Source organism: Lytechinus pictus, chromosome 1, assembly GCF_037042905.1.
Source record: "Lytechinus pictus isolate F3 Inbred chromosome 1, Lp3.0, whole genome shotgun sequence".
Lineage (NCBI taxonomy): Eukaryota > Metazoa > Echinodermata > Echinoidea > Temnopleuroida > Toxopneustidae > Lytechinus > Lytechinus pictus.
Genome location: NC_087245.1, coordinates 38,552,734 through 38,576,091, shown reverse-complemented (window position 1 = coordinate 38,576,091; position 23,358 = coordinate 38,552,734). Strand labels below are relative to the sequence as shown.

The window sequence follows — 23,358 nt, the reverse complement described above, 5'->3', positions numbered from 1 at the left end:
TTTATTTTTTTATGAGTTTAACTGCAAAACAACAATGTCTATCAAAACAACACCAGTTGGTTTTAGTATCAGGGGCCGCGGAACTGGGAGGCTGGGGGGGGGAGGCTTCCGCCCCACCCCACTTTTTCCCGAAACTGAACAAAATGTGAAAATGACCATCTGATTGTGAAGTTTTGCATGATCAGCCCCCCTCCCACTTTCAAGACCGTTCCGCGGCACCTGAGTATCAAAGGTAAACTTTTCATTGAGGGAAAACTTTATATACAAATCAATCCAAAGCATTCAATAAAAACACTTGAAATATTATGTACAATAATAGGTTAAAAAATACAATTGAACGCAAATTAAGTTAGTGTTTGGGCAAAAGGTACATCCTTTATAAAGTAGGTCTATTTATACCCTCGCAAATTGGATCGTAAACACGTAGTTTTCCTAGCGAAATATATACCCTTTCTGGTGTTGTTGGCACCCCTATCAGTTACATTAGGTACGTAACGTGCCCTATCTTAAAAAAGAGATCCCTTTTACGTGTTTTTTTTTCTTGGTCACGCACGTCAATGGAAGTGGCCCCCGGGATATATAATCGCTTTTTGGACCAATCCTTAACCCTAAAAAGACGGGGCTATTTGAGATGTATTGAGGACTGGGGGGCATGAAGCCCCCCTTCTGATCTCGGCCGCCGTTAGCGCGATCGCGCCGAGATTTGGCACGCACATTCTTTACCACAAAACTACAAGTTAGTATTAAAAAAAAATGAAAATGATTATTTTTTATTTGTTATGAATAAGATCTGCAAATTTATTCATGAAAAACGTCATTTGCATATTTAACACCCAATTTCACTTCAAATGTTCTTCTTTTTTTTGCAGATGTCATCTTTGTAATCTAATTTAAAGGTTTCCACAAAGAAAAATTGCAAAGGCCAATTTTTTCCTTATGCATTTCTTTGTTTTTAGAACTTCTAACGTATTTCTTTGTCTTTCATCTTTTGTTTTTCATTGTTTTTTCAGTGCAAATTATTACAGACCATTTAACAACTAAATTAAGCCCTAAATGAAGCAGACCGATTAGCACGAAAAATAATCACCCTTTTATGAATTTCATCTCCCATAGACTTTGTAAACAAAGTATAAAAATAGCCATTTTCGGCATGACATTGTCTTGTAAAAAAGTCACGTGACGTCGCGATGCTATATATACCCGTATATGTCACGTATTTGGTCTTAAATTTCGCGCTATCTTTTTGCGTTTCGGAAAAATCGTGCGAAGCGTAGAGGGGGGGGGGGGCATCATGCCCCCGGCCTGTTAGGGTTTATTAAAGTGAATTCAACCCCAATGCAAACAAGTTTATCATATTGATTTATGCCGACAATTTCAATGAACTCGCAGTTCTATTGTTATGTTTCACGGTTCGATTAATATCAATATTCATTAGAAATAAGTAGGCCCTAATATTAATCGTGCGGTCACTCGAAGCAGCGTAGCAATCCACATAGCGTTTACAACGGTATTAATAATGATCGAGTGTATCCAACTATTACCCTGTGTACACTGCAAATATCAATTGCGGGGAGTTAATACATCTTTTGCTTTTTGGCGCGCGCTGGTGGTTCACGGCAATACATTCTCACGCTGACCAAAAAGTGTCGTCTGCCGGGATATATCTTTCGATTTACGGAATGATCCAACGCCGTCGGTGGATGCACGAAGATCGTCTGCGAGGATGTAAGTATACACTTCTATCATCTTGTAATATTTGAGATACGGAATTTCCATTACTGTTTCATTTATGTAGGCTTTTATTATTCAGCTCTGATAATAGCAACGATTGGTAATGAAAATGATCCTTATTTATATTCATCTTGCGCATGTAGGAGGAGGTTATTGTATCATCTTATCTCACACCACACACCTGTCATGGTCGGAAGACACACACATAAAACCTAGCTTGGAGCTTTTGGGAGCATTTGCACAAGCATGTTATACTCCCCCGCATATACACTACATGTTATCGCATGCAGATGTGAATAGATTCGCAGAATTTCATCACTGGATTTTATTCTTTTCGAAGAGGTTAATAAGAATGAATCGGAGACCATTCGAATAAGTTATCATGCAATACGCTCTATGAGAAGGATATACAGGCTAGTCAATATATATCACACATTGGACTGGAGACAATCATATTCATAATATTGTTACATTAATATATAGCGCTTAATACTTAAATGTTTCTAGGCTCATTAGATTATAATCATTCAATATAATTCAAGTTTTCTGCATGGTTTAGGTGCCTGACTATATTACTATGCATCATATATTTTTTCCCAGGGGCGCCTGCGGGGGGGGGGGGTCATTTTTTTTCAAGTGAAATTTTGTGAGTAATAGTAGATTCGGGGCTCAGACTTCTTATTTTATAATTGCTATTGTTTCTTATTCCCCCTTCTTCCTCATTTCGCCTCTAGTTTTTTCACTATGCACTTACTCACTTAAAAACAAATCATATGCGCCTTATGCTATCCCTTAAGTGTAGCATCGTCATTGCTTTGCCTTTCTCGAAAGCTGTATGTCCTCTTTACTTTGATGTTTATTAAAATTTATTAATTGAATTTTTTATTTCACTAGCATTATTGTAATGAACTATCAATAGACATTCGATCAGCCAGTATCAGCCTACAGTATTCAAACCACGATAGCATGGCTGTGGATGTGGGAGTGTGTGTTTTCGTGTATGTGTGTATCTTTGGGTTTTGAAATTACACTACTTTTCTATTTTTTATTTTTGCAATGCTTGCGCTTTCATGCATTTATTTGTTGTTGTTAATTTGGCTATTTTTTTCAAATGTTCTATGCTATTGGCCTCTATATCACAATTGGCTTTAAACGGCTGCCGATAACAATTTCCTCATAATAAGTACGGGAAATGAGTAGGCCTTCTTGGCTCGATCACTCCAGTTGACCTTGTCTTTTTCCAGGTCAGATGGACAAATAATCATTGGTAAACTTTTTGTTTATTCACACATTTTATATTATTAATTTCTCTCTCTCTCTCTCTCTCTTTGCAGGGGGGGGGGGTGGCTATCTCCACGAGCGTTTGTGTTCAGCCCCCTCCCCGCCTCGTGCAATCAACTTAAATAATAATAATTATGAAAATATATGGAAATCATGAGTGTTATTCAAAAGTCATTCTACCTAGGGGGGGGGGGGGCACAACAGGGGGCGAGGTCAACCGCCCCTGGTGATCTTAAACTAATAAAATAATGTCCGTAGAAAAGAAAAAGGGACAAGAAGAATAAATAAAAGAAATTAAGGTTGGGTTATTAACTTTCTTTTATTTCTATATATTTTTGCATTATTTAGTCTTAATTGTAATATTAATAAATTTTGAAGAAATCATCCCACTTTATATGCCCCTCGTTGAAATTCAGGATCCATCTCTTGAAGAGACCTAAGTAAAAGCCACTTAATTATGAATACGCAGGTTTCATTATTCTTATTAAAGAGAATATCAATACTAATATATTACCATTTCAAATTTTCATTTCAGAGCGGGGAATGATGATAGAATAACACTGCGCTGAACTTGCTTCATCTACCATGAAGACTTTACGACGGAATGAGGTAAAAAAAATATATGTGATTTAAAGAGTGACAATAGTTATGATTTTAGAAAGTTATTCAGATTCCGGATATTTTGCAAAAAATGGAGTTCCTTCAAGAATCTAAGGAAATAAAAAGGAAATATGACGACATTTCTCTTAGCTTGCCCTCTCCCTGTCTCTGTGTTTGTTTTGTCTGTTTGTTTCTCTCTGTCTGTCTTTCTTTCTCTCTCACCCTCTCTTTCTTACTTCATTTATCTTTCTCCCTTCTCTCTCTCTCTCTCTTTACCACCTCTCTGTTGCTTTTTAATTCTCCCCTAATTTGATCCTTGAATGTATCATTTATGAATGTATCTACAAATTTCCTCACAAGCAGTGACCCTGACCCATAGAAAATACTGGTGGTTCTATATATGTATCTGCATAAACATGATAAAGTTCACTTTTTACGTATTCACAAATAAGCATCGACTTGTACGTATTATTGTCAATTGTGACATCAATAGTAATATGTTCTTGTATTCATTTTGTAGTCAGCATAGCATAACATATTTTGTAGCCATGACGAATAGCATTGGCGTCGATTCGTGTTTGTGATGGGGGGGGGGGGGTCATCGTTGCAATATATTTTATTTTTAAACGGCGGCACAATATATCTGCTAACATCTTTATTTTTTATGACCCCTCCCTTGTACTTTATAAGTCATTACAGGTTTAGATCTTCCACTGAATGAAAAAAAATACGACCGAGCAAATCGAGCAAGAGATAAAATATCATAGATTTTTAGCTTCAATTATAATGGGAATATTTACAAAACTTCCACCCTCACTAGTCTGCTTGTATGTGTGCTAGTCTTGTGCGAAGACCCACTTCTTGAACAAAGTTTCAATCAGGGTCTGTGCCTGCAGACTACCCCTCGCCATCAGTACACCCTTAATTGAATTTTCTGTCTATGTTCGCTTGGTATGAATGGGTGAGGAGGAAAGTTTATTTTGTTTGTTTCATTTCCGAATAACAAATACAAAATACAAAACACAAGATGAAATTCGTCAAAGTTGCAATGGACTAATAAGAAGTGGTATATAGGGAAAAAATACAATGTTAAAATAATTTAAACGACGTTGTATAATTACTATGTGAATCGCACAGTAGTTGTTTAAACATGTGTTTAAAATTTTAAACAACCATGGTTAAATTAGTGAAAATTAAATATTTGAATTAAAATTTTTTGTTTATGATTTTAAACACTTGTTTAAAATGTTTAAACAACTACTGTGCGATTCACATAGCAAACAGAGTTGTTTAAATTAAGTAAGACATACGGCTGCAGTCCATATTGAGCTGTGATATTATATTGGTGCTGGTCTTATAAGGAGCAAGTTTACTTGAATAATAGCAATGATTGATAATAATAAGTTGACCATCAATAGAAAAAAAAGAGAAACAACAACATTTAACTTCATTTCGCCTTGCGCCGGAGCCGTCAAAAGCGATTGAGGTGAACAACCTCATTTTTGGTTACTTACCATGTTTAATAGCATTGGCAGAAATCCGGGGGGGGGGGGGTGACCTCCTTGATTTTCAAATTTGTTCAGTAGGATAACCTATTGAACAGGGTCGTCTCGCAACATTCCCCCTCCACACTCCCCCCTATAATGGACAAAAAAAATAATGAAATCGCCTCCTCTGTTATCAAGAATATATTTAACTTTTCGTTTGTTGTGTTTGTCTTGTCTACATTTTTCGGAGAAAATCTAAAATCATTAGGCGTATATATGCTCAATTTTTTCCATTTTTTACAGGACGGGTTAGGTTGAAAAAGCCCCAAATCCAATTAAAAAGACGCTCCTCGTTGTTTGCAGGGGCTTTCTAACATCAAGTTGGGTCGGTATACAATTTTTTTTTATCTTTGGACTTCAATTGATTCTCCTTAGGTTCCAGCGGCGTACAGGGAGCCCTACATCTTCTCCCGATACAGGGCATGCGGCAGTACCCTCGGCACTTGCCTCCTCAGCGCCTTCCACGCCACAAACGAGACCCTCAACTTCTGGACCCACTTCGTGCCGTTCCTGGTCCAAGCCCTCGTCACCGGCCAACACGTCCTGGACCCGTCTTTCAGATCGGACCCGTTCAACTGGCCGTTCCTGGTCTTTACTCTTTCAGGCTGCTGCTACATGCTGGGCAGCTCTCTAGCTCACATGTTCTCTTCCTACTCGGAGTTCTGTCACTATATATGTTACTTCATCGACTACTCCACTGTTAGTATATACGTCATGGGTTTATGCGTAGGTTAGTATATTATGCTAATAATTATTAGACACTCGAACAAAGATTCTGATCATTAATTTTGACTGGTTGGAAGGTGTTCAAAATTTGATACATTTTATGCTGCACTCATATTTGGTTTTCCATTGCACAACCCAAATTTGATGCAAATTGATGTCATTTTCCCGATTAAATAACAGGTGTAATATAGAGTTATGATGAATAATATAGCTCAGGTCCTATTTTCATTCCCTTCTTTTCCCCTTTTCTTCTCTTTTTTTTTTCTTTTTCATTATTTGCAAAATCATATAAGGGCGTACGGCGGTCGCTCCCTGCCCCCTGTTAAGCCGCCCCTGGGGCCCGTTTCACAAATACTTGTTAGAATAACAAATGTTAAGTTTCTATTAATACCAGGTTTAAGGTGAGTCAGTAAAATTGAGCCTAGTGATTTCAATAGCTTTAAACTGTTACTGCAAATTTGTTATTAAAATAAGTTTTATGAATTGGACTCCTGGTCTCACAGTCATTTTAGCAAAATTTTCTAAAACGAAAAACATTTTGTAGAAGGCTTAAAAAATCGTATCGCGTGATCTTGTTGCAATCCTGTTTAAACCCCCATTCCACAGAGAGCAAGACATCTGAAAGACTTCTGTAAGACCATGAAACTTGCTCGATCTTTCAAAGGTCTTTCAATGAACTTTCAAAGATCTCCGAAGTCTTTCACAATACCTGATGGATCTTTCACTGGTCTTCGTGGTCCTCGTGAGTCCCAAAACATTTTGAAACGGTTCAAAACAGTCTTTCAGCGGTCTTTCAGAAAAAAATGGTCTTTTGGTGGTCTTTCAGCAGTATTTCAGCGGTCTTCCTATGAACTTTCAAAGTTCTCATTTAGTCTTTCCATGGACTTTCGACAGTCTCTCAAGATTTTTGTGGAGATCACTGTAAGACTCGTGAGAGATCATTGAAAGATCACTAAAAGATCATTGAGAGATCATTGAAAGACTAGGGAGAGTCCATGGAAAGAATTCTGAAAGATCCCTTGTTGCATAAAAGATCTCAGAAAGACCACTGAAAGATATCTATAGGACTTGTCTATAGGTCAAGTATATCAATCAGTCTTTCACGGTTCTTTGAGGGGTCTTTCTGAGCCAATCCACAGAGATGACAAATTTCAGTGATCTTCGTGATTACTGTAAGACCTTGCAAAAATTTGGTATTTCAATTGGTCCTTCAAAGGTCTCCCTCTGTGGAATGGGGGCCTTATCAAAAGACAATTTTCCTGAAAGACCACTGAAAGACTGTTTTGAACTGTTTCAAAAAGTTTGTGAGATCGTGGAGACCACGAAGATTATTGAAAGATCAATCAGGACTCATGAACGACCTCGGAGATCTGTGAAAGTTGATTGAAAGACCTCCGAAAGATCAAGCAAGTTTCATGGTCTTAAAGCGGTTTTTCAGAGGCCTTTGCTCTCTGTGGAATGGGGTTTGACTGTCTTTTCCTTTTATGAATTCACTCTTTTCAGCATACAAGGAATATGCGTTTCCGCGGTACGCTATGAACTCGGCCATCCATCGCATCTACCTTCCTATGGTGTTTCTCCTCTCCATTCTCTTCTCTGCAACCTCCTGTGGAACTAGGTATTCTAGACATCATTTACTGAGGATTCATGGTAGAAAAGTGACCTTCCCAGCATACTTTGCGTGGTGCAAGTAAGTTCAGTCACCCCTCCTTCCCTGATGGTATATAAGAACGAACGAATGAGAAAATATGAACAGAAAACAAACTCTAGAGTCTAGATCCCGAGGGGCATATACCATTAAAGAGTGGACATAAAAAAAAGGGAACGTGGAAAAGGGGTGTTTTTCGCGGGTCGGCGCGGAACGTGCGGAACGAGAATAATGTGTTCAAAACGCCCAAAATTTAGCAAAAGCCCTCTTAGTCATGATAACCTAATGTATATTCGCGAAAAGGGAATGTAATTTGCACCGAATGTTTTATCTACTGTAACAAGAGAACGGAAGAAACGGCGTTAAAAAATGCCTATAAAATTTGAATCACCAACCCCGTACTCAAATCCGAAAAAAATTCACCAATAGGCCTACTACATTTAAAAAAAAGACAACCAATGCATTGCATATATCTAAGAGGGTAATCACGATCAGCATCGTCAAATGTCAATTCTGGGGCCCGTTTCATAAAGGACTTGCAAGTGATGTAACTTTTCCATAATGGCAACTACCATTGTCACAGGGCTCAGCAGCCAATCAGAATCAAGGTTTCCGTGGTAGTTGCCATAATGGCAAAGTTACAACAGTTTCAAGTCCTTTATGATACGAGCCCCTGATCTAAGTTCAATATAGCCGAAGGAATATTTAAGTGTGAATTAATTTGTAATCATTTAAGTAGGCCTATATATTGCAACACTTCACTTCTCAGAATGTTGCATTATGGGTGAGAGTAAAGTAGTTGAGTATCTGAGGTGGTGCTATAGTCTGCTAGTTCGTATTTGCTTTAAAGCTCGTCTTGATTCTTTTCTCCTTGCAGTCTCCCCCTCGCCTACCGTGCTCTCTTTGGCTCGTCATCGTCATCGACAGCCGATGCGTACCACATTGCCCAGACCGTCGCCGCGATCGTTGCTGCGGCAACTTACGGATTACACCTCCCCGAAGCGCTGGCCCCTGGTCGCTTCGACTTCATCGCCCACAGTCACCAGCTTTTCCACCTCTCCACCGTAGCTATGACCTACTGCCAGTATCGCTCCCTCTCCGTTGAAATGCACGACCACCGGGAAGCCCTTCTGGATCTGAGTGGCATGCCGACTTTTGCCGAGACCTTTGGGATATTGCTGGCGAACGTCTTTTTGCATGGCGTCCTTATATTAGGACTTGGTCTGTGGCTTCGTAAACCCGGCCAACTTGCGAAAATTCATCATTTGGAAGAAGCTCCGAGTATACCTCAAAAGAAAGACTAAAAGCTAGGGATTGTTTTAAAATGTATCAAGGGCATTCCATTATTCTCAGTAATAACGAATCGGGAACGGTTCTCGTAATAACCAGCCTTGTAGATTTACAATTTTGGAACAATCGTGAGAAATAGCGCATCCTACGATATCTGTACGATCTCCGGGCGTCCCCTGCAGACATCTACGATCAGCGCAGGAGCAACATACGATATCTCTACGATGTCTGGACGGCCTCTGTGTACGTCTTTTTATTTGGCCTTGTATGAGATGCACAACATAATGAAATATCATACGATGGTCGTAAATATTGCAAACTTAACTATAAATCGTCCGTAGCCAAATACGATGGCCCTACAAATCGTAGATTAATCCGATAGGAAAATCGTAGCAACTTTGAAATAGGCATAAGTTAGTTTTACTAAATTAACGAAAATTCGTAATCACTGAACTTTTAAATGAGGTAATATGGTTATAATACAACCACTCTATTTCATTGTATTAATTATTGCATATACTCGCCTTTCGTTTGTTTGTTGAAGTGTATTTTTTTTACATTATTTATCCATCATTCCTTACTCTTTTTTATCAAAAGCGTAACAACATTGGAAACGTATAGTCTGTACTCAATAAACACTTTTAACCTGCTTATTACCTGTGACCACATTAATCAACTTGCAATATGAATATGTAAATGGATGTGTTTTGTGTTCTTAGGTTTTTATATCCTCTTTCATTTTGGTTTGGGGGCATGATTCGCTTTTTCTTTGTCTCTTCATTTTGTCACATATCACACCTTGCATCAGTTTGACCCAATTGAAATATAAATCGAACCCTTACTGAAATATTTGCGGGATTTAGGTCACCTTTTACACTCTGTATTGTTTTTAATATTCTTGAGGAATATCATCAGTTTACCAAGTTAACAAAGCAATATGCGTATTTTCTTTCAATATACTTGCCGTAGAAAAGTCACAAACATTTAGCATTAGCAATATGCAAGTTTATAAATTGGTATGAGTTTATTGTATTTCGTTTGTATTAAAGTTACCTATTTGCACTACAAGCTCTTTGATTTTTTTTTTGTAATCACTTAATTGTATTTCTGTATTTCTGATTTGTATATTGAAGATTGATAAAGAAATAAAATAAAACAAGAAGTTCGATTGGATTCATTCTTTTTATCAGGACTATACATGCCCTGATTGTTAAGTGGAATAATGAGAGAGGAGAATCTGTTCTCATAAAAATGGCTAGATGATGTCAGCTTACCGTTTGAGAATGATTGATTTATGTTTTGGTAGAAAAGTGTGAGGAATTCAGGGTATATTACATAGAAATTTCACTTTCTTCATCTTTTCTTTTACTTCTCCACTCATTCCTATTTCCTCTTTTATCCTCTCTCTTAAATCTATGTTTCTTGTCTTTGTTCACTTCCCAATTTTGCCACATTTGGTGACAGCGGTGGGATTATTTATTTCTTCTCATCTTTCACTCTATCCTTCTTATTCGCCACAATACATTTAAACCAGTTCGGTACAAAAAAAATCGCGTGTGGAAAAAAAAGTTGTGCTGGAGTGCTTTCATTGCACTCTAAAAAAGGTTTACCCAATATTTGGAAAAATTGGAACATGCATGTTGGTTGGGTAAAAAGTGACAATGTTGCGTTGAAATAGCCCAATATGGGGTAAAAAAAATACTCAGCACACACATGCATGTTCCCTTTTTACCCAAGATTGGGTAAACTTTTACTCAGTGTTTTTAGAGGGTGTGTACCCCTGATCAGAGTTAGTTACTTCATCATTAACAATATTGTTATGAAGCTTTTAAGTATATTGTTTCTGATTGGCTGGAAAAGAGCAATACCACGCGACCACTCTCTCACTACTCTCTCCTCTCTCCCCCTCCATGCCCCTTTCTTCCCCTCTCTCTCTCTCTCTCTCCCTTCCCCCTTCTCCATCCCCTCTCTCCCTCTCTTCACTCTATTCTCTCTCTTGCTTCATCTCATTCATTTTTCTTTACCCCCCCCCTCCGCCATCTCTCAATCCGGTTCTCTCGAACAAAATAATTCCTCACATATTTTTTTTTCTCATACCCGAAATTTGCAAACATGCTAATGTAATTAATACACTTGCTTACAAGATTGATGAAAATATGACACATATAGTGATATTTTTGTACCTACACCTTTTTTCGGGTGATTTTAATGACAGAATAATTCGGCAATAATAATGTTTGCCAACTAATATAGGACCTACGCTGGACCCCTGTCTAACCTCACTCGCCTTTCAAATTACGCTCGAGCTGTAACATAACCGTGTAATACCATCACTTTTTGAGAGTTGTTGAGATGAGAGGAAATCATAAGATTGACATTCATATTTTTAAAACATTTTTTTAATGGTCTGGATTTAATATCTGATAGTCACTTCCCATTATTGATAAAGGATGAAGCTAACAATATCATTGACATAAGCCATTCATTCTCATACACTGTCTGTATGTGACTCTTTTTTTTGAAAGATAATTGAATATTCAATATGGGCATTTATCAAGACACGAAATATCATCGAGGAAGTATTGAAATAAACACTCAAAAGCTTTATTTATTTATCTATTCATTTTAAAAGCCATTTATTTAGTATACTTAGTAGGCTCTGTATAAAACGGAGTTAATTTCGAATTGCAGTGATGTTATTTCAAGTGATTTTCCATTAATACTAACAAAATACCTGCAGTTTAAAAAAAATTTATACAGTTTCTTTTCCCAAAGTTCAAATTTAATCATTTTACTTGTACAAATTTCACGTAGGGAAAAAAATTATTTCATTCATTTTCGACCATTAAATTACTTGTACAAATTCCCATGTAAAATTAAAAGCAAAAGCAATATGAATAGTAAAAGCAAATATTTTTTGGGGTAGTTTTTGTAGTGTAGGCCCACATTAGGTGGAAGAAGGTGCGTGGTCTTGATGAAATACCCCAAATTGTTGATTAAGCCTTGTAGGGGATTGGGTCTGGCATCATAGCCTCGTAAGGAGGAGGAGCTGCCTTCTTCTTCGACTGGAATAGGTAGTAGATGCAAACGACTGACCCCGCGAATTCCAGGAGACTCAATACACCTTCGGCTGCATGGATGTAGACGCACTCCATCTGTCACGTTGATTTGGCGGGAAAATACAAAGTGAGAGGAGAATTGTTATAGTACTGGCTGTCTTGTCCAATCTAATTAATAATAATAATAGCTGGATTTATAAAGCGCTTTTTGCCAGAGGATACAAAGCGCTGCTATTACTAGCCCGGCTTTAGCTCGAGCTACCATCACCGGCGCTCATTGCATGCACGGGAATTACTCCTGCCGGGTACCCATTCACCTCACCTGGGCCGAGTGCAGCACAGTGTGGATAAATTTCTTTGCTAAAGGAAAATGCGCCTTGACTGGGATTCGAACCCACGATCCTCTGTTTCAAAGGCGAGAGTCAGAACCACTAGACCACGACGCACTCACATTAATTAATTGAAAATGAATTAAAAATAAAACAAAGTCTTACACCTTTTTCGCCTTGTAATGGAATGCTTACCGTAAATTTCATCCTTTTTAAATTCATATTTATAATGCCTGGGTAATCTAATATCTGGTTTTGGGGGAGGCACTTGACCCCTATACATACAAAAGCTACCGCATCAAAAAGACATTAAAAATGAATAAATCATTAAACAGACATAACTTGATACATTGATTAATAAATAAATAATTAAATAGATAAATTAGTTCAAAGGCAGCCTAGATAAAAAAAATACTGATTGTATGAAAATATAGTTCTACTCCAAAATTTAATTGTGGGAAGTAGCCTATAAACTCATCGTTATAACAAAGAGAATATTTTAAAAATTACTAATGGTATCGTCATTACGACAACAATTTCGAGACTGATGACGAAAATAACTAAGGGCCTAAATGAATACACGAAGGTCCGTTTTCTGAAGTCCCGACTAAAATAGACCATGCTCTACAGCTAAAATAATTTATGAGAAGCCATTTGAAGATGTAAAGGTTTTGCTAATTACATTGTAGGCATCTTTTGCTTGCCGATTTATTTCTCCGTGGCTCAATGGGAAAAGAAAACTATCGTGGTTATTGTTATCGTATGGCTGTGAATGGTAAGAGTGCCAAATAAGCTGATAAATTCAACTTTTATTCTAAAAGACTTGTTGTGTCACAATTGACTATCCCTATATTAAATCTGAATCCAGGGGAGCATTTTATCAACTTGTTTTGTCCGACAAGTTGTCAGATCTGACAGCTTTCGTGGATTTTGATTGGTTGAGAGGCACTGTTACCATGGTAACTGTCAGATAAAACAGGACTTGGCGGATAAAACGTCCGACAAGTCCTTTCATGAAACGCCCCCCAGGGTAGCATTCCACCATTATCGTCCGACGAGGTGTCAGATCTGACAACTTTCCTCGATTCTCATTGGCTGAGAAGCACTGTTACTATGGCAACTGTCGGAGAAAAAGTGCCGACAAGTGCTCCCTATATAATACGGGCCGCGTCAAAGAATAAAACAAAAGGTTATTTACGATGCAGGAGGATGGCCAGGAGGAGTGGGTTGTATAAGGCGACCAGGATGGTTGTGATGCGGTGGTGGGTGCGGTGGTAGTGTGGTTGCCGAAAATGGGCTTGTCACAATCTCGACTGTCGTAGACGTAGGCGGCGACCTCGACCCCAAACAAAGCCACGGCGAAGGTCATAGCGATAACCAGCATGATACTGTAGGTGTATTCCTGCGATGTAAGTTGAAAGAGAAGGGGGTCATTAAAAAAAAATTCTGGTCAGTCTATATTTTTCCCCACAAAATTTTCACCCAGGACGAGCAATTGTTGGGCAGAAGGCACAACATATTTGCATGATTATAAACAATTGGGAGCACTGTCGTACAGATATGGTGTGTGTGTGTGTGTGGGGGGGGGGGGGGGCTGCGGGCCATGGACCCCTCAAAAATCGACCCCCCAAAAAAAAGGAGACGAGAGAGAAAATTGAAATAAAAGGGGGTGTAATGTGATATTATTTTCTGAATAATGATGTCACAATATATCACCATACTATTTTGTATGCAAAATGTTTAAACAAAAAAAGTTATCACTCGCTTCGTTCGATCGCGGTTTTTTTTAAAAGAAATTTTGCCCCACACACCTTGGCTGGCCCCCTATTTTTTTTTTACTCATTAGGCCTCTGGCTTAAGGGGGGGGGGTAATACGTTTCTTCTCAATGTTCGCTGATATACAGAGATGGAGTTATGGCGGTCTATAAGCAGGATCACGATGAAATAAACTTTGTCTACATAAATATGACCAACATTTTGGAGAGTAAAGCTTTCGTTTTATTGTTTAAGACAATGATAGTTTTGATGAAATAGAAGAAAAAATATGAAAGATGGTATTCATAATTAGGCCTATTGCTTTGACAAAAAAAATGAATTGACGAATTGGACTTTGAGAAAAGCACGATATTCCTAAACTATCTCATTCTTCTATAAAATATATAAAGATACATTTGATATATGTGACAATGTTGAAAAATTGAAAGCCACCCCCCCCCCAAAAAAAAAAAGGAAGAAAGAAAAAAAAAGGGGGCTATTGTGGCAAGGCTTCAAAAATCTTTAAATACACCAGACCCATATAATAATAATTAAAAAAAAGATAAATAAACCCGGGAGAGATAAATGCCAACATTCCAGAAATGAATTCAACTAAATTTAATATCAAGAAAAACGTACCACTCCGTATGAACTTCGAGATGCATGTATAACGCCAATGATGCCTGTGGCCATCACCTGTGGAAAAAATACACATGCATATTAATTTTTTTAATAAGGTAATACAATCACAAGGACTGCGTCAAATTCTTACATTAGTATTTGCGTATAAAAATCTAATATTATTCACTGTATTATTGCTCCGCATTATGCAACAAAATTCATTGCAGTGAGAATAGTATATAGTGCATGAGCACATCAGCGGTATAATAGCTCTGAAAACGAGCAATTTCCTCAGGATTTAAAGGAATCTCCGGGCTGAAAATATTTATATCTAAATAGATATAGTAAAATACTGAGCAAGATGATGAAAATTTCATCAAAATCGGATAACAAATAACGAAGTTATTGGTTTTTAAAGTTTAGCAATATTTTGTGAAAATAGTTATATATGTACGTCATCATGAATATTCATTAGGTGGGCTGATGATGTCACATCCCACTTTCCCTTTTCTTATGTAATTACATGAATTCATAATTGTTCCATTTTTTCATACATGTGTGAACAATGTGTCTCCTTTATAATTAAATAAGTTGCAGCAATGAATATCTAATGCATTAAATCAGTTGTCAATCCAATATTTTCTGTTGTTGGTAGAAAAAAATTGAATAAACCTAATTTTATATATTATAAAATACAAAAGAACAAGTGGGGATATGACATCATCAATTTGCTCATTGAATATTTATGAAGACATATCTAGAACTGTTTCATCGGAATAATGCAAATCTTTAAAATACCATAACTTTTTTTTTATTCCTTGTCCGATTTTGATCAGATTTTTTGTGTTTTGTTGGCTGATTTTTCTTTATCTGTTTATATCATAATATCTTCAGCCCGGAGCATCCTTTTAACAAGCATATATATATATATATATGATGACGACATTGATGATTAACGATGATGATGATTGTGATAGTGATGATGATAATGATGCCTGTGATGATGATGATGATGATGACGGTGATGATAATGGTGATGATGATTAGAACGATCGTGGAGGTGTTGCATATGACTATCCAACCACTTTCATCCAAACGCCCAAAACACTTCTTCAAAACGCTTCTTCATGTTCTTACCAAAATTAATATAAATACCTGATAATGAAGTTAATAATACCAAGAAGAAAACTCACCGTAAGGCCGACCCAGATCCCAGCTGACACATAACACAGGTAACAGTAGTAACTGATAGAGCCTGCCCCGAGGATGATCATGAGGTTACCAATGACCACCTGGGCAAGTGCCCGAGTCATCTCCGTCCAGACGATGTCGGGTTGCGGACGTGGTTCGTCCTTCAGCTTCTCTTTCTTGCCACTCGTCATTACTTTGTTTCTGTTTGAATATATATATGTATATATTTAATTGTGGAATGTTTGAGGATAGACCCTTAGCAGCACTGGCGGATCCAGGGGGGGGGAGGCACGGGCCGGCTTTTGAGAGGCACAATTAAAATTTGTAATGTAAAATTGCCGTTAAAACAGAAGTGTGCTCCCCCTTTTGAAAGTGAAGACCTTTTTTTTTGGCTTGTCAAATTTTTTCGAGGCCGAAATACCCTTAATTTTGGGTTTAAACCCTTTTTTTTCGCTTGTCATTTTTTTCGTGGACGAAATCCCCTTTATTTTTTGGTTAAAACACCTTTTTTCTGCTTGTCCTGGCAATTTTTTTTCCTCGAGAAAATGTGCCCCCTCCCTTTCGAAAAATCCTGGATCCGCCCCTGTAAACTCAGTCTTAGAATATGAACATGATGAATGAATAATATTTCGTTTTGCAATGATTAGACTTGAAAGTTCTAACCAGTCAGTGGCGTGGTGAACTAAAAATAATAGTGATTTAAAAAAATGAGAGGCTCAAATATGGCGGATGGAGCAAAAGTTCTAAAAAGAAAAAACAAATTAATACAAAGTCTATATATTTCTTAAATAGTTTTTTTGACATGATATTTTCAAAACAACATATTTCACTCTTTCCCTTCCTTTTTCTCTCTATACCCACATTTTCGGTGTAACCCCCCCCCCCCCAAAAAAAAAACCTGAATGCCAATGATTCTAAATATCATCATCTTAATTCTCAGTGAATGACAACCTATATCCATTCCTCAAAAAGTCGTTCTGACGATCGCAGCATGCTTTAGCTCTATAAACATGATAAAGTGAAATGATCGAATGGAGCTGAGTAAACATCATTGTGAATTCAAGGCAGTATTATCATTAGCCTTCAAAACTGGAAAGGGGAAGTTAATTAAATTTGATTTTGCTTCGTATGAATCTAAATTAGCGAAAGCGATCTCAAATGGAGATAAGGGAATGAAAAGAAAGAGAGAAAGGGCGAGGAGAAAGTGAATAACAATGAGAAAGCTACATTTATAGTGATACTGGAATATTAAATCACTTACCTCGTATAACTCTTGAAACAACAAATTCCGATTCCTTGAATGTATAGGTGTATGTTGTCTATGAATGTGCAAAAGAAATGCCAATTTTGAAAATGAGATGTCGTGTAATTTCATTATTTGGTCTAGAGCAAATAGACTTTGAACTTTCGTGCCGCCACCTTTACCGTTATCTTGTGAGAGATATTGATAACATAGCACCAGGTGTTTGTAAAGATATTTGATGTTAAGTGAAGAAATTATTCGGTATGATATTTTGCAAGAGGGGGTGGGGCTTAGGGCCGGGGAAGGGGATGGCAAGATCATCTAAATATGCTGTCATAATTTTATTCCAGTTGAATTACAGGGTAGTTAAGCCGTCCAGATCCCTCAATTTCCCCCCTCTCTCTCTATACCCCTTCACTACTTTAAAAGGCAATGGGGGTGCTCCCTGTCCCAGTATCCAGTGGCGTTACCCCCATGCAGACATGACTGTATAATACTGAGTTTTAAAGGTCTTAACCTTACAAGCGGCACAGATTATCAGCCGAGTCTTTGAGGGGGGGGGGGGGTAATCATGGAGACTCATTAAGTCGTTGACAATATATTTTTTTAATTTTCAAGTGTGCGATTTTGGAGCATGTTTATTTCTACGACATCCATGGGCATTATTGTTTGGAGAGAGAAAGAAAGGAAATTGTTTGCTCTTTTCGATCGCATACCAGAGCGTTTAAATAAAATTTAATGTATTCATTTGTCTAAATCCTTCCCCATCGATCTGAAACTCCCATTGGTCCCCTCTCACAATGTATTGTTCTCGAGTTAGCCATTTGCATTTAATATCACTGGTTCTCCTCCCCTATCCAATTACCTCGAGCCCCTTTCTTTTTATTCTGGTTTTCTCTTTGTCTTACTTTTTCTCCCCCTCTCTCTTGTTTCCTTTTCCCCGTCTTTACTCCTTCCATTTCTTTCTGTCTGCCTCTCTCTCCCTCTCTCTGCCTGTATTTTGTCTCTCTCTCTTTTGCATGTCTGTCTTTCTCTCTCTCACGTACGTCGGTCTCTTTTTATCTCTCTTTTGACTCACTCTTCCCCCTTACCCTCCCTCCCCGCCCCCTCTTTCTGTATGTCATACCCAGGGTTCTCAGCTTTTCAAGAAAACAAAATTCCCTGATTTTCCCCTGATAATTATTTAAAGGTAAAGTCCATCCAGAAAAATGTTGATATGAATAGATAGAGAAAATTCAAACAAGCGTTATACTGAAAATTTCATAAATTTCATGTAAAATAGGAAAGTTATGACAATTTAAAGTTTCGCTTATTTTTCACAAAACTGATATGCACAACTCAGTGACATGCAAATGAGACAGTCAATGATGTCCCTCACTCACTATTTTTTTTTATTTTTAATGTTTGAATTATACAATATTTTCATTTTTTTTACAGATTCGACAATAAGGACAAACTTGATTGAACCATATAGTATTAAACAATGCCAATTGCGCATGTTCAGGGAGGAATTAATCGTTGTTTCACACAACAGGGAGAAAATTCGAATACTTCATATCATAAAATACAAAAAAAAATAGTGAGTGATGTCATCAGTCTCCTCATTTGCATACAGACAAGGATGTGAATATAACTGTTTTGTGAAACTTTAAAATGTCACAACTTTCTTATTTTACATCCGATTTTGAAGAAATTTTCAGTGTTATGCTTGTTGGATTTTTCTCTTTTCATTCGAATCAACTTTTTGTTGGGGTGGACTTGTCCTTTAAACCCATTCTCAGTTTCGCATGTGTTTTAAGTTGCAGTGGATTACATGTAAAAAAATAACTAACGCCCACCCCCCCACCATAACCAGTCATTCAATGGATGTTGTATTGATAAGCAACAATATATAACAGAGTCTGACCGACTACCGTGCTTTTAACTTTTGGGCCGATCAAAATTTCCAGATTTTTCCCTCATTTGAGGCATTTTCCCCTGATTTGAGGTATTAAAAAAAATCATATTCCCTGATTTTTCCCTGACTGGAAAAAAGTAAAATAATTTTCCCTGATTTCCCTGATGGGCTGGGAACCCTACATACCACACTCACCCCCTTTCCACAGCCCCTCCCTCTCTCATCCTCTCTACAGTATAACAAAACCTCACACAAAAGAGAGCAACAACTATTAGTTCATATCATAAATATTTATTTTACAAAAGTGATGCAGACAGAAATGGCAGTCAATATATCAAAACTATCACCGTGAAAAAAAACCCCAGAGTTAAGACTCAAATATTCACTGAGAGCTGCTCACAAAACAATATCAACATCCCTGGATGACCCATGACCATAAATGTGAAAAATATCATATCTTCAAAGGTCAAAATTAACACACCCCTTTCCACCTATGAATGATTTTAATTTTTAACTGAACTGATATCAATCTAACAACACTCACTTTCATAAGAAACATATTTCACCATCTTAATATATACACATATATATTTTGTCTTCATTTAATACAAATAAAATGAATCTCCCATGATTTCAATTTTTTTTTATAAAACATGATTTTCTTTGTCAGTTTAGAGAATATAGTTATAGAAAGACAAAACAGTAGAAAAACAGTAGAGATTACATAATTACTTAATTCATGATAAATATTCATATTTAAGTAATATAGAATACATGATTGTAAAACAAAAAGTATTACTAAAAGTTACACCCTGCACAAAGGTCTATATTTTCTAATTTAATTAATGCATTTACCTTACACCTTTAATATAATCATTTATATTTTCTCCTTATCCATCTAAGTGAGAGTGAAGGCATTCTGGTAATTTAAAGAAAAGAGCAAAAATATCACTGCTCTTTTAAAGACACAAAGTGTACAGAGAGAAAAACAAACTCTTCAAAAATAAATATATTTCAATAGTTTATAAATTCATCAGTGACAACTTGCGAACCCATGAAAGCACAATGTAGTTTAAATATTATGTTGAAAAATATCTGCATAAACTGAATATTGATGTACATACATAATGTCTATCATACAACCTGCAGAGCAAAAAATACAAGCAAACTGGAAAGACTGGTCAATACATCTGTCATCTGGCTGGCCTCAACCATAAAAATAGGTTTAAAAGGCACAATGAAGTTAGAAAATGTTCATGAAATTAGGCATTTTCTGAAAGGCAAAATAAACTTTATGCAAGGTAGAAAACAATTGTCACTCAAGATGGATTGCTTTAAAGCCTTTTGGCAGTACATGTGTCTATTAATTAATTGGGATATCATACTTGTTACAGGAATATATGCATTACCACATCGGTAATATGAATGGGGATTGCTGTTTTGATTTTGTAATACTACAAATTGTGTTTGGTCAATGTCACAAACGACTTCTCTTTTCATGTACATTACATACAGTTTAACAATAACTGACAAATTTTTCAAGAAACATGATTTTATTGTCAAGCTCTTCAATCTATGTTAGTTTCACTCTGAGCAGAGTACTATATATGTGTGCATACCAACGTCATTTTCCCCTTTATGATTATTTTGTGCTTACATTGTATTGGTAATACATACCCTGGGCTTGCTCTGACCTTATACATCCCAAACAGAAGATCATCCTGTTTTTTTTTAAAGATATCAATTCTAAGTTAAAACAGTTTGTGGATTTGGACCCCTGAATACGCATCTGTGTCTGGAATAAATTCTTGGAATTGAATGAATGAATGAACGAGTGAATGAATAAATGAACGAGTGAATGAATGAGTGAGTCTATACTCAACACCAAACAAATACCATGTTTTATATGAATCAGTATTGAAATACATTACAGGGGTCAAATAATTGCATGAACTATTTCAGGACTCACAGAGAAGCTTGAAAGAGGGTCCCTATCCAAAATAAGAACAGTATTAGCCCATTCACATTCATTGCTAAAAATAAACATGATTGCAACTTGCACATTCATTAACTGATAATTTTACACATATCATAGCCAGCTGTCAAGGATCTCACATTGTACTCTAAGTTGATCAATATCAAGATAAGTTATTTCATATCAAAATGAACATGGTTTGAACAAATGTTAAAGGAATTATCATTCAAACTATGATAGAGTATTATCCATATATCTGCCCATGCATCTTGAACTCGCCCCATTTGTGTTACAGTGCCTGAATCTAATGATAGTGCACCTATTGGAATGGAAATGGTCATAACTTTGAAAATATTCATCCTATCCATACAAAAGTATACTTTTTCTGAAAGCAAATTTCATGAGGATTCCAAAAATGGCATTAAAAATTAGGTAGGGTGAACTGCTCACATTTTATGAATGAAAATATTCAAAATTTTAGGACCCCCGATATACTTCATTTTCAGACATCCATATTTGTTTTCTCTTTGCCCACACCATTAAATAGTTATCAGATTTGTATTGCTCAAGAAATTCCTTTTCAAATGATATATAACTTAAGGGGGTTCAATAATTTCATTGAGGTAATTTTGTTATGCAAATTTATGTAAATTTCAAATATCGAAAATCAACATTCTTATAGTCTTTACCTTAAATTTCTAATAAACCATAATTAATTAATAATTGTAAGATATGTATAGAGGGTATTATTATACCCGTTATATTCAGCTTAGCTGTAAAATGAGACCAAAATCAAAGTTCCAGCCCCTTGGAAACCAAAGTTATGCATGTTTAATAGTAACTAGCAATACAACAATCCCATAGACTTGCATGTAATGTGTACCGCTTCCACCACCCCTCAACAATCCGTGTTTTATTCATTTTATCGATAAAATGACTCAAATTGATTTGCATGAAAGCTTATACTATCACCCCTGATACAGCTCATACTCCGCTTGCAAATGGCATCTCAATTCAGCCAAAAAATCACATCATAAATTGTAAATGCAAGATTTTTTTTTGTTTTTTTATATGTAGAATTTTACATGTAGGTCTTTTTTAAATCAATAATTGCTGATTGAAATAAATTGTAAAGACTGTTGGATTATCATATTACTCACTTCAAGGTTTAAAATGAGACCAAGATAAATTCTCTAGCCCCCCGTATACTAAAGTTATTCATGTTTAAATATGAAACGTGACTTTCCCATAGACTTTGTGTGTACCTCTTCGCCCCTCCTCTCCCCCCCACCACCCTTGCAATTTCTTGTTCAATCAATCGCGGTGTCGCGAATTTACGTGCTATTATGCTCATTTTTTTACATGTAGACCTGATAGAGTATATATTTAGTTTTAAAATGATACCAATTTCATGATAATATCTCTCCGTTCAACTGAGATATGGTATGTTAAACCGAACAAAAATGAAAAAGCGTAACAAAACCACATTCTTGTGGGGCCGAGTTCAAGACGCATGGCCATATATATACAGCTATCTACATATATATATAGATTCTGTAGGTAGTCCACGACTCATGATTGATAATGAACACCACTAAAAAAAAAAACTCAAAAATAGTTGTGATCACATTTGCATGAGAAGAAATGTTTAAAAGTATGCGTAGCATAGAAATCTCACTTCATCTCAGAGAAATAAACTGTAAACAAAGAGCATTATACAAAATATTTGCTCTAATGAAAAATGAATAAAGGGCAAATGAAGCTGCTCATTGAATAACAAAGTAAAAAAATACATGACTGTGTACATGTACATTATGAACCGCACAATACACCAATCTAATAAAATAAAATCACAAAATACATTAGTAAGTAAATAAGTATTTTCACGTACTGTGGCAGTTATGCTTTCTGTAGCATACATGTATACATTTTTGTAAATAGACTGGACACACTCTTGCTTCAAAACTACATATGAATACCAGCCCCCCCCCCCACTCTGAAATCAGAACATTTTCATAAATCACCTTTTTTCAATGTAAAATAAATATATGACTACAAATATATATATACATACACACTTTTTGCAGTTAAAATAGATAATAATAAGTTATTTTTCATCATTTTCAGCCATAAACCACATACTTAATAGAAGTTGTTTTTCTTTGCGTATAATTTACTTTCATGAGATGAAAGGACATGGTCAAATTCAAACATTGTTAAATAGTATCAAAAATATTCTGCATTTATATAGGGCTTAACACATCGGAATGACGTCTCTAAGCGCTTTAGAGATATACATTATTACCCCGGTCATCGGATCCTTGCATGCCGGCATACAAAGTATGCACCTTCTCCACTCCCTGGGGAGCATTCCAACAAGAGTTCCAAGACTCAATTGCTAGGCACACTACATAGGCTTTCGCATCCTACCGGATACCCATTTAACACCTGGGTGGAGAGTGGCA

At 36.5% G+C, this 23,358-nt stretch overlaps 2 protein-coding genes across 2 annotated transcripts; one reads left to right on the top strand and one right to left on the bottom strand.

Annotated features, from left to right (window-relative positions):
- The first annotated feature begins 1,468 nt into the window (after positions 1-1,468).
- Positions 1,469-9,995, top strand: LOC129284254 (membrane progestin receptor gamma-like). The gene is made up of 5 exons (XM_054919685.2): positions 1,469-1,725; positions 3,548-3,621; positions 5,535-5,889; positions 7,389-7,575; positions 8,411-9,995. Exons 2-5 carry the CDS (start codon positions 3,598-3,600, stop codon positions 8,835-8,837), a joined length of 993 nt encoding a protein of 330 aa, XP_054775660.2. The 5' UTR covers positions 1,469-1,725; positions 3,548-3,597; the 3' UTR covers positions 8,838-9,995.
- Positions 9,996-10,545: 550 nt separating this feature from the next.
- Positions 10,546-17,201, bottom strand: LOC129284263 (uncharacterized). Its single transcript, XM_054919692.2, has 5 exons — positions 17,040-17,201; positions 15,781-15,979; positions 14,606-14,662; positions 13,410-13,613; positions 10,546-11,978 (listed from the first exon to the last, which is right to left on the bottom strand). The coding sequence occupies exons 2-5, from the start codon at positions 15,967-15,969 to the stop codon at positions 11,820-11,822; spliced, it is 609 nt and encodes a 202-aa protein (XP_054775667.2). The 5' UTR covers positions 15,970-15,979; positions 17,040-17,201; the 3' UTR covers positions 10,546-11,819.
- Between the last annotated feature and the right edge of the window lie 6,157 nt (positions 17,202-23,358).